This window comes from Thalassophryne amazonica, chromosome 16, assembly GCF_902500255.1.
Source record: "Thalassophryne amazonica chromosome 16, fThaAma1.1, whole genome shotgun sequence".
Taxonomy (NCBI): Eukaryota; Metazoa; Chordata; class Actinopteri; order Batrachoidiformes; family Batrachoididae; genus Thalassophryne; species Thalassophryne amazonica.
Genome location: NC_047118.1, coordinates 48,498,560 through 48,511,297, shown reverse-complemented (window position 1 = coordinate 48,511,297; position 12,738 = coordinate 48,498,560). Strand labels below are relative to the sequence as shown.

Here is a 12,738-nt window from a genome sequence, read left to right as displayed (position 1 = left end):
AAAGTTAAAATTTCCATCACAATGACCCCGTGTCCCCTCGCTTTCCTTATCATATATTTTTTATGCCACCTGGTATGTTCTCACTGCTGCAGTGCACAGTGACGTTAAAAATAGTCCCTTCAGATATTCCGCATGCTGTAGGTGAGTGTACTTTGACTAGCAGAAAAACATAAAGAGGCATCACAAGATTTAAACATGTTTACTGTGACATATTTTAGATATTTTAAATTTTTTTAATCATCATTTGTTTCATTGTATTTTTTGTTTTTTATCTAAACTGTGATACTTATAAGTGAAATAAATCAAATAACATTTATTAGAATATTAAATGTTCAAATGACAGAAATTATATTTCAAATATTTCATTGACAACGCTGAGCTCCACAACTTATTCACTGTTTTTCCATTTTTATTGTTAATGCTGGCAGCATCATCCCCTGTCCTTCGGACACTGCAGCTTCTGCAAACTGGGGAATTAAACAAAACAAAACAAAAAAAACAAAACAAAAAAAAAGGATTGCCCGAATCTATTGCCTCCAGTCCACTAAGTGGCGCTAATGCACCCATAACCTATATTGGCAGCATTACAGTGACGTCATTTCTGTAGCCGCCTCAACCATAACAGGAAGAAAACCACCAGATGTTGTAGCTTCACTGTGGGTCACATAACAACATATCATTGTGTTTTCTGAGAAGAAAGTAAACTTGTATTTTACAATGGAGTGTTCGGAGTACTGACTGAATAGTGTTTTCATAAGAAGGAATATTGTCCCTGTCTTTCTTCCGATCCAAGCGTTGAAACAAGGTAGGTTAGCTTAGCGTTAGCAACATAGCTAGCGGCAGCTAATGTTAGCATAATAGTTTGCAGCTGCAAAAAGTACATTCAAATTAAGTGCTGCTTTTTTTTGTTATTTTCTTGTGATCTACTTAAATGTTGTCTGTGTAAATACTGTAATAAACAGGCTAAGCAGGGTATGACTAGAAACCCCAGCAATAATTAGACGGGAATTTTCAAAGCACATAACGTCCAGCACAGTAATAATGGCTGGTGTCATGATTCTATCCAATAACCAACAGAAGGGTTTAGAACAGAAATCAAGTGGAATCGCTCTGTGCATTGAATTTAAATGACGTGCTATAGTAATGGCCATTGGCCTTTAATCACATTAAAACTCCAAACTATGGAAGCTGTAATGTCCACACTCACCCAGACAGCAGGATAAGTATCCTGTTCTACTGTTGCGTACTTTTAGATCTTTTTAGATCCCAGTTCTTTTCTTGTTTTAACATTTACGTTTATGCCTTTCAAATACTGTAACTTGTTTATGAATTCACCCTCAAAGTTTTGAGAAATGGGGTCCTTAAAGGACCCCTTTTTTTACCCTTTTTTTTTTAGTCTGGACCCTTTTTTGGACCCCTTTTTCTCCCAACTTTGAGGGTGTCTCACTGATATAACAATACAAACCTATCAGACCCCTCCCAAATGAGAGATGAGATGAGCTGCTTTATTGTCATTGTCATTACACGAGTAATGAACCAAGGCACAGTCGCCTTGGTTCAGTGGTTACTTGCGTGACCTTAGGCAAAAGGTTCCAAAAGGTTTGGAACGGAAATGGCGTAGTTCCAAATTAGAGGTGTTCCACCTTGCATGGCGTGATGCTATCCTAGATTATAAGCACTACTGGCTATAAGGCGGGCCTATTATTCTGATTTGATCAATAAAAACAAGCATAACTCAAAGTTTTTGTTTGAAACTGTAGCATCTGGAAGTTGTGATTCATGCTTGTATTTCTTCTCGTTTAGATTCAACTCGCTTTTTACTTGTTTTAACAAATCTGCCTTAAATCGTCTTCAAATGGTACAAAATGCTGCAGCAAGACTTTTAACAAGAGCAAGCAGACAGACTCACATAACCCCCATTCTATCCTCCCTGCACTGGCTTCCCATCAAATTTCGTATCGATTTTAAAATTTTGGTTTTGGATCCAAATACACAGCGTTTTTTGTGGACCTGGACACATATGTGGGTCAAACTGCATTCATGGCCATTTGAACACTGACTCAGTGCTCCTTGTATCTCTCACGCCACATGAATGCAAGAGGGTGTTACAATTACAGCTTCTCCTGAAACGATCCACACTACTTGGTTGATCCCATTTGTTCCTGCTAATGTGTTCCTCCTGTGTTTGTGGAGTCTGTTTATTTAGTCTTTTACTCTGTGCCTCCTGTGTAGAGCCCGACCAATATGGATTTTTTAAGGCCGATGCCGATAACGACATTTGGATGAAAAAAATGCAGATAATCGATAAATCGGCTGATTTGCCGATAGCCGATAAATCAGCCGATATTTTTTTTAAATGAATAAAATGTTCTTTTTTGGACCCTTAACAAAAAAGGTATGAGCTAAAAGCTGAAGCTTTGTCCTCACATTAATTCAATTTATAACAGAGAAGAAATTTCAAGTTCAAAAAAATGCAAAAATGCAATTGGAGCAGTTAGGAGGCTATTCAAACGTACCAACTAGTAAGATATCACTCATGAAAATGATCTTTGCCATGTCACATGAGCTAAATCTGCCCTACAATTGGAATTTGGAAAACCATGTGATGGAGAACCAATTCCGATTGAACACTCACATTGCGCACGTCATCACACATCTTCTATGAGGAGTATCAAGATGGCCGACGGTGGATCGAAAGTCCGCAGAGTTAACTTTTCAGCAAAAAAAGAGTAAGTTTCTATCTCATATCATTAAAAAATTATTTACAATTTAGTAAAGCTTGGTCGCAGCCATTGTATACGGCGGCGGCGGCCCCAGAGGGTTAATGGCGAATGGCAGTAATTCCCAGAACCCTTCCGGACGACCAGTGAATCTGAATGTTTCAACCTCTTAGCAGTAAACAAAAATTGTTCATGCTAGAAATAAGGTCTACACAATGTGGGCTTAATAAAAAGCATGACCAAGCACATTTGACACGTTACTACATAAACTGAGTTAATCAAACTGAGTTGAAATGAAACAGGAGAAATGTGGGGTGAATGTAATCGCAAAGTTATTACAAACAACATCCTTATAAACTTACTTGTATGCTTTTGTCAGCCGATCAGTGCAGTGTGACGGCGAACTATGGGGCCGGTGATGAACACATTTAAGCAGGAGTCTAAGCAGCTCTCAGTTGAATGGAGTCAGACCTCCATCTACTGGACAAACGGTGCAAGCACATTTTACATTGCTGACACAAACATTATTTCAGAAACTGTTCTGTATATGAGAAATTATCAGCTTTCTATCGTCAAAATTTCGGCCGATAGTGAGTACTTTGAAAAGGGATTATATCAGCCGATAATATCGGCCGGCCGATATATCGGTCGGGCTCTACTCCTGTGGCTTTTAGATCATATACTGACTGAAATATGCTGTTTTCTCTTTGGTCACTGCAGGTGTGAATGACTGACGTGGTGCCACCCACAGCACTAAGTGAAATCCAGCTCCGGTTCCTCTGCCATGATGACATTGAAAATGTCAAGTTGCTCTGTGGTGATTGGTTCCCAATCGAGTAAGTCACAGCTTAGTATTTTAAAGGATCAGCTGTCTTTTCTTATTTCCCTTATTATATCGAGACATGCAGGTATTTTCAGGCTTTTGTCCGGAAGATTCATGATGTCTGTCTATAAGATTGTTGACAGCTATTGCATCACACATACAAATGATCTGTGAGCTCTGTGCCAATTTAGTTTCAGCTCCTACAACAGAATAGGACACTGATCTTACCTTGGTCTAACGTGAATAATAGCAGTGATTTGCAAAAACAGAAAGTAAATTTAAAACTATTGTGAGTGGAGAGAATTTTAATTTTGGAGATTTTGAGTTGTTATAGTTTGTTTTGCATCAAGTGTAACTGACTTTTCTTCAGCATTCCATGGTAATCTATTTTAAGATAAATATCATGATTCAGTTATGTAAAAATGGAGATGAAATAGATCATGATATAAATTTGCAATAATTAGTTAAATTATTTAACGCCTAGTGCATGGTAGTGGTGGGCACAGTTCCACTAATCTGCTAACCGCTAATTTGTGAGGCTAGCATTTTTGTTAGCAGATTAGCTTTTCAGCTAACTTTGAAAACCATCAGCGGACCAATTAGCTTCCACTAAATTTAGTTCCAGTAACTTTCGGTCCGCTAACTTTTTTATTTATTTATTTTGCTGGCATATTGAGTAAAGCTGAACGGTCAGAAATGTCTGTGAAACCTAAAATCCTACATGTTGATATCTGTTGTGTGCTTTGCAATAAACAGACTGCTGTGAGAAGCTCAGTCCTCCCCCAGTAAAAGTGGGCGGACCAGCTGCCAGCTGCTATTGCAAAGAAGAAAAAAAAATGTCATTTACTTTCAGCATGCCGATACTCAGACAGTGGGCAGGAGACATGAAATGCAAAGCACCTTTTACTCATGGTTTCATTTAAAACCAACTAAAGTGATAGTAGACTAGAACATTGGGAACAAAGAAACAAAGGTTGGTCAGAAAATGAATCAACGGTGACAAGAACAACATGTTTTGCTAGTTAACTGATAGGGAGGCCAGGTTATCACAGAGCGATAACTGCATTTCTGGCAAAGGTGGAGTGGTTGAAGAGCTATAAACAGGTGAGTTTATTGTAGACAGGTGAGGGAAAATCAGCTCTGATGTGGCACCTGTAGAAACAGAAAGGGAGAGAGCAGAGCAAATACCAAGGCAGCACAACAACATGATGCACTATACATATGAACAGTCACAGAAAATGCTCTGGATAATGAAATTTTAAATTTTAGAATGTGGTCTTTGGTTGTATGCAGTATTATACCATTCTGCCTTTACAACCATTGTGAAATTAAAATTTCCTTGGGGTCTCATCCAGTCCATGGGGTCCTGGATGGGGTCTAGGGGTATCATCCTGTCCTTGAGATCATGTCATCTGTAGTAGAGAAGTCTAGTAATTACTTTTGAACACACAATATTAAAAAAGTTTTAACTTATTGTTCAGTTACTTTGGCATCATCCTCTCAATGCGTGTGATAACAGTTGCCTCCCCCTTACACCCCCACCAATTTCTGCATTGGGATACAGAAATGTAAATATGGAAGAATGCTAGTAATAATTATACTAGCAGCCTTATTTAATTTGGACAGAAAATGTAGCTCTTTGTCAAAAAATTTTTTTTTGACATTAATTCACCATTACAAGTGCGTGACCCCACCTGGTAGACCCCCACCCCGTGACTCCTTCAAAACGGATGTCTGAACATGGAATGCTATACTTCCTAACTGGTATAGTGACCAATCAGGTGACAAAATAGGCTGGAAAATTTAGTTTTGAGCCATCATACACTTAATGTACTATTTGAAAATGTGCATTTTCATCAACTGCATGTTATAAAATTATGAGCATCCCCCTGGGTGGGGACATTGATATTTTTGGTCAGGAGACTATTCTCTACAACATCAAACCAGTTTCTAGTTGTCTCCAGTGTTGTTTCACAAAATTGAAATATTAAGCCAGTAGACACTTCATCCAGTCTGCTCTGTGTCAGCCTGATCCTGTCAGATCTCAGAAGCTAAGCAGTGCAGCATCTAGTTAGTACTTGGTTGGGAGACCTCTTTGGACCACCAGCGGCTGTGTGTGTGTTTCTCTGGGTGAAACTGGAGTTGTATCAGGAAGGGCATCAGGCGTAAAACTTGTGCTAATTACCAACGCAGATCTGGCTGTATCCGCTGTGGCGACCCCATCCCGAGATGGGAACAGCCAAAATGACAACACACAAGCCAGTAGACACTTCATGCCCTACGGCCTGTAATATGTTACTTTTGGTAATCAGCAGGCACACACTCAGACTCACTTTCAGTCTGAGAAAGTGCACCAGGAATTGGAAAACATTTTGTCCACATCTGAATTTGTTGTATAATTGACTATTTAAAATTCAAATCCTGTTAAATTCATTATTTAACATTTGCACTTGGTTACAGATTTTTTTTATTTTTTTTATTTGTGTACCAAAGAAACTCAGTGTGACGCAATTTATTTGCAGACAGCCGCCACAACACAGTTTATGTTCCTAAACTGTTGACCTTTGACATCAGGTACCCAGACTCATGGTACCAGGACATCACCTCAAACAAGAAGTTCTTCTCCCTGGCTGCTACCTTCAGAGGAGGCATCGTTGGAATGATCGTGGCTGAAATTAAAGGCCGAACAAAAGTACACAAAGAGGTAACATGTTTTTATTCATGTTCTTTGAAGTTGTATTTTTGAAGAAAAGCTCTCATGCCGACTCAGTGGAAAAGTCGCATCTTTTTGTCAGCCATCATTTTGCAAACTCTACATTCTGAAATTAGATAAAAGTAGATGATTGGTGTTAAATTCAAGAGGTGTTTGTGTGCATTAATTTAAACCTTCGGGACAGAGAGTGCATTCCACGTGCACTTTACTTCCACTCACTTAGCAGATGTGCTCACTGCCTCACTTTCACACAAACTCAACACACTGAGCTGCTGAGAGCAACTTTGCCGTAAAGGACCTTACTCGTGAACACCTTACTGGGGAATTGAACCCAGGATCTTCTGGTTAGGAGCTTTTCTCTCTAACCTCCAGGCTGCCATCGCCCCCATATAGTGGGGGAAATAAGTATTTGATCCATTGTCAATTTTGCAGGTTTTCCCACCTGCAAAGATTGGTTAGGGACAGAATAAAAAAAGAAATCCAGAAAATCACATTGTATGATTTTTAAATAATTCATTTGCATTTTATTGCATGAAATAAGTATTTGATCCCCTACCAACCAGCAAGAATTCTGTCTCTCACAGACCTGTTAATTTTTCTTTAAGAAGCCCTCTTATTCTGCACTCTTTACCTGTATTAATTGCACCTGTTTGAACTTGTTACCTGTATAAAAGACACCTGTTCACACACTCAATCACACTGCAACCTGTCCACCATGGCCAAGACCAAAGAGCTGTCTAAGGACACCAGGGACAAAACTGTAGACCTGCAGAAGGCTGGGATGGACTACAGGACAACAGGCAAGCAGCTTGGTAGAAGACAACAACTGTTATGATTTATTAGAAAGTGGAAGAAACACATGATGACTGTCAATCTCCCTCGGTCTGGGATTCCATGCAAGGTCTCACTTCGTGGGGTAAGGATGATTCTGAGAAAGCCCAGAACTACACAGGAGGACCTGGTCAATGATTTGAAGAGAGCTGAGACCACAGTCACAAAGATTACATTAGTAACACATGATGCTGTCATGGTTTAAAATCCTGCAGGGCAGCAAGGTCCCCCTGCTCATGCCAGCACATGTCCAGGCCTGTTTAAAGTTCACCAGTGACCATCTGGATGATCCAGAGGAGGCATAGGAGAAGGTCATGTCATCAGATGAGACCAAAATAGAGCTTTTTGGAATCAAATCCACTTGCCCTGTTTACAGGATATGAACAACCCCAACAAAACCATCCCAACTGTGAAGCATGGGGGTGGAAACATCATAGTCTCGGGGTGCTCTTCTGCAAAGGGGACAGGACGACTGCACCGTATTGAACGGAGGAAGGATGGGGTCATGTATTGTGAGATTTTGGCAAACAACCTCCTTCCCTCAGTAAGAGCATTGAAGATGGGTCATGGCTGGGTCTTCCAGCATGACAATGACCCCAAACACACAGCCAGGGCAACTTAGGAGGGGCTCCGTAAGAAGCATTTCAAGGTCCTGGAGTGGCCTGGCCAGTCTCCAGACCTGAACTCAATAGAAAATCTTTGGAGGGAGCTGAAACTCCAAACCTTAAAGATCTGGAGAAGATCTGTATGGAGGAGTGGACCAAAATCCTGCTGCAGTGTGTGAAAACGTGGTCAAGAACTACAGGAAATGCCTGACCTCTGTAATGGCAGACAAATGTTTCTGTACCAGTTGTTAAGGTCTGTTTTTCTAGGGGAATCAAATACTTATTTCATGCAATAAAATGCAAATTAATTTTTTAAAAATCATACAATGTGATTTTCCAGATTTTTTTTTTTTTTTTTTTTTTTTGATTCTGTCTCTCACAGTTGAGGTGTACCTACGATAAAAAAAATATAGACCTCTCCATTCTTTGTAGGTGGGAAAACCTGCAAATTTTACAGTGGATCAAATACTTATTTCCCCCACTGTATATAAAATGAAAAGTCTCAAATGCAACACCGATGTCCCAGATTCTGTTTTTAGTCTCCTAATTACGTAGAATCAGATGCTCCTGACTGCAGGGAGACACGAGAAACGACAGAAATAAGGAAAAATGGGATGGTTTTGTGGAGCACACAGGAACTGACATGGCCAAGATTGTTCAGATAAATTATTTTTTAAAGAAAGAATGAAATAGCACTGAGTGGAATTAGTCCATTAATTAATTAGTTGACTGACCACAAAACAAACAAACAAATAATCTAATTATTTTGATACTTGATCAGTCATTTCATGCCATTAAGAAAAAAATTGACTTTTTGTTACTTGTAGAATTCAATAATGACTTTTTTTTTTAATGGTTTGACTGTTTATATTGTTTTATACAAAGAATTGACAGGATTAAAGTAAAATGTTTAAAATGTTTTAAACTACTTTAAAGTATAACTGCATTCACACAGCAGTTATTCTCAGCAGGCTGATTTAAAGTGTGTTTCAAGCATTTTAAACAGGTTTAATCCATTTAAAACCAACTTTAAGTGACTTACTGGAGTTAAACAGCTGTAAATGATTTGAAAATGGATTTAAATTTGTTCAATTTGAAAAACCAAAACACAAAAACAAATTTATGGACAAATGCAAGCTGAGTCTTTGCACTCTGACCCACTAGTTGACCTTTATCCATTATTGTGCTTCCTTTTATTTTGTGCACAGTTCATTAAATTGTCATTAATTGAGCTAATCATTAGTTGTAATTTTGGGCTCAGATGACTCCCACTCTGTATATTGTCAGCAGTTATTCACGAGACATTTGCACAAGTGCTTTTAGTTTATTTTGCCCCCTCGCCCCCAATTATTATGGATATTAATGTATTGTGTTTTCTGATTGTGTAGGATTGTGTACTTGGATTATCTTTAATCTTGTGTTTCTGTGTTAGGACGGAGACATCCTGGCCTCCAGTTTTCCTGTGGACACACAAGTAGCCTACATCCTCAGCCTGGGAGTGGTTAAAGAGTTTAGGAAACACGGCATAGGTACTGCTTGGCTCTGCTCTTGACAGTTTGAACTGCAGTACTTTCACTCAGATCCTCTCACTTCCTCTGTTGACTTGTAAATTATTGAGGCAGCTTCGTGATTACATCACTATCATGGCTCACGCTGACTCTCACCTTTATTCTGCTACCCCTCTCAGTGTATTTTTTTTTTGAGTGCTTTACGGGTTCTAGAGGAGCATGACTTGACCCTCCAAACTGATTTCTTCTTTTGTTCCTCGGTTGTCTTCTGACAGACTAAATGACGTGTGCCTGACCCTTGTTCAGGCTACATTAGAGTAGCCCTCGTCCTCTCTTCTGCACCTGTCACTGACCAACTTGTCTCTCTGTCTGTGTGTGATTGTTCAGGCTCCCTGCTGCTGGACAGTTTGAAGGAGCACATTTCAACCACAGCCCAGGACCACTGTAAGGCCATCTACCTGCACGTCCTCACCACCAACAACACTGCCATTCACTTCTATGAGAACAGAGACTTCAGGCAGCACCACTACCTGCCGTACTACTACTCCATACGAGGCGTCCTCAAAGACGGCTTCACTTATGTGCTCTACATCAACGGGGGTCATCCGCCGTGGACAATATTATATCCTTTCCAGTCAGAAAGAAGGTGAAAAGGCTTATGAGAGAGGATGCTGTGAGGAAAATATTTAGAATATTGAGGGTAGAATACAGATTATTATTGTGGGAAAGAAACTTTATTGCATTTTAATTCCTGCAGAAGGGATTCAGTGGGCCTGTTGTCTACAGTACTGTGCAAATGTTTTAGGCACATTTAATGCATCATAAAAGCATTAAAAATATTAGCAATCATTTGCAACTGTGTTTATGTGGTATTCTACTGGCCAGTATACATACAACAAAATTATTATTATTGGTGTTATTGACATCATCATCATCATTGTAGTAGGAAAAAATACAGCTCACATATTCATTCATTTGTTGGAACTGACTTTGTGTTGACATGCCAATAATAATGGGGGCAGGGGAGCATAACACACTACTTTTATTATAACTCTAGGATGCAGTAATGTTTTAATGTGGAGGCTATTTAAAAAAAACAAAAGTAAATCTCAGTTCATGAAATTATTGCTCAAAGACTGAGTGACAGTTTTATTCGGCACACAAAATATTCAAATAGAAAAAAATGAATAATTCCACAAAGCATAAACAAAACTAGTGAGTCCGAAAGGTTGTGGGCTGAAGCAAAGCTTATTAGCGCCCACCCCTGCTAGTACAAGTCCATCAATTGTAATCAGTCATATTTACATAAATACAAATTCACTACTACGACTGAAATACTGCGATTGAAACCAAGTATTTTTTTAGCTCATCTGCACCAATAGACTGATGAGCTAAGGTCATAGCGTAGCGTTTGTCGTATATCCACCCATTCATTCATCGTCTGTCCACAATTCATAGAAAGTACTTGTTTCTCCTTAAGTTCTTGATGGATTTTGATTCTGATTTCTTTCTTTCTTTGCTTGATTTAAGTTCTGTTCACAGTTCTTCCTTAGAGAATTTAAAAATTTTGAATTTTGTGAGAAAATACTTTTTGCAGCAAAACCTAAAATTCAGTCAAAGTGCTCCTTCTCCAGTTTCTGATGCAGTTGAATTCTGATGGTTTTGCTTGATTCATCTAAGCACTGTTCACTATTCTTCCTTGTAGAATTTTGAATTTTGTGGAAAAAAATTAGACTTTTGATGGTAAAAACAGTCAGATTCAACCAAAATAGGACATGTTCCTGAACTGCATAGTTGCAGAAAAAAAAAAAAATCACTAAAATAAGATGCCAATCAAGAAAATTTACACATTGTCCTAAAGATTTTGGAAAAAAAATTCAACTACCAGCACAAATATTTACAGCAGTGTGTGAATTAGTATCCCCCAAGACTGCTGTTGACATTTCACCCAGTAGTTCAGGTTTCAGTGTAAATGCTGCAATAACTCTTTGAAAATGTATAAGTATTGATCACGGATTTTACTTACAGTACGTCATCATTTTCTTAAACTACATAGTGTGAGAAAATAGGTTGGAAAATAAGCTCAGATGAGCTCGGTGCCGCTGACACACTGGGTTCAAAGGTTTACATGTGAGAATGTCTATAGAAAATAGAAATTATGTTTTGTTTGAATCCATTTTTAAACATTAATTACTGATATTTCTGGGACAGTATATCATCCAACAAAAATATTTACCGTGACAGGCCTATTTGCAGATAATTGTATGTGTGCGTTTTTTTGGTGTTTTTTTTTCTGTCGTGGCACATATCTGGTAGAAAAGGCAAACACACATTTGGTTCCCGTTTTGCTTGACTCATTGTCTCACTGACTACATCCAGCACATTGGTTCTGCCCTGGCCAGCCTGAGCCCGTGTTCCATCCCACAGCGGCTGTACCGCCAGGCCCAGTCCCTGCTACGCTCACTGCTCCCGTGGTCCAACATTGCCTCGAAGACCGGCATACAGTACAGCAGAACCATGTGACACAACATGGTGGGCGCCAATGACACAGCACCATTTTGGACTTTTTCTGTCTATATTTGACAACAAATGAAGGTCTGATTCTGTATCTTTTCTCTTTAGGGAGAACTTTTTTCTAATCAGTCTTCCCTATACACTGCAACAACATACTCACATTCTCTTGTCAAGTTTTCACACACAATAACTGTGAATGACACACAACTGACATTCAGCCTGTGTGTCACCATCACACCAAAATATCTGGGGCCGGTAAAAGCATGTTTGGCACTGTTCCAGATCCAGGCTCTTGGCTGTAGGTTGTAGTTCTGTACCCATCACTGCTAAATATGGTGGTTACGTCTTTAAAAACCCAGTGCTGCATTTACACTGGACACAGCATTAACACCCCTGTCACATCTTGACAATACAGACAGCATATGCCAACTGTTTTAAAAAACGCTGGCATACGCGGGCATACTTCTAATATGTTATGGGTAAGTTTTTTTTTATAAGTTAAGAGCATGATGATATACGTCATAATACGCCAAGTACCTTGAAAAATTTAGGGCATGCTTAAGATTTTTTGACGTATGCCAGCGTATGTCTCATACATCGCACACATGCGGGACATAAGTTGTAGATGATTGTTGACATGTTTCTTGTAATTTACTCATAAGTTGAAATATGTCCATTAATGCTGTGCATTGATTGGCTGAAAGCTGCAGTCCTCATGCAAACAGACTGTTTCAAACATTCACACACAGAATAAATGTAAAGTTTTAATCTTACCTGTTTGTTTCAGTCAGATTCATCATCACATCCTGATGAAAATGTATCCACATAAAACGTCCTGATTTTGGAGAATGACGTCTGAAAATACTTCCTTGTCATGGCTGAAGAAACGTAGCGTTTTAAGGCAAGTCCCCCTGTGGTTTTTCTGCTCCAAGTGCGTTTCTCAATCTGAGGATGCTGGATCCACGGTCTGTTTAGTCCCCTCGTGTGACTGTTCAGACTCTGGACTGATCGGGGGGTGGACTAA

The 12,738-nt window shown here is 39.2% G+C and overlaps 1 protein-coding gene across 1 annotated transcript; it reads left to right on the top strand.

Moving 5' to 3' along the window:
• Nucleotides 1–614: 614 nt before the first annotated feature.
• On the top strand, nucleotides 615–12,373 carry nat15 (N-acetyltransferase 15 (GCN5-related, putative)). The gene is made up of 6 exons (XM_034190975.1): nucleotides 615–805; nucleotides 3,441–3,556; nucleotides 6,118–6,247; nucleotides 9,125–9,221; nucleotides 9,588–9,822; nucleotides 11,567–12,373. The coding sequence occupies exons 2-6, from the start codon at nucleotides 3,447–3,449 to the stop codon at nucleotides 11,721–11,723; spliced, it is 729 nt and encodes a 242-aa protein (XP_034046866.1). The 5' UTR covers nucleotides 615–805; nucleotides 3,441–3,446; the 3' UTR covers nucleotides 11,724–12,373.
• The last annotated feature ends 365 nt before the right edge of the window (nucleotides 12,374–12,738 follow it).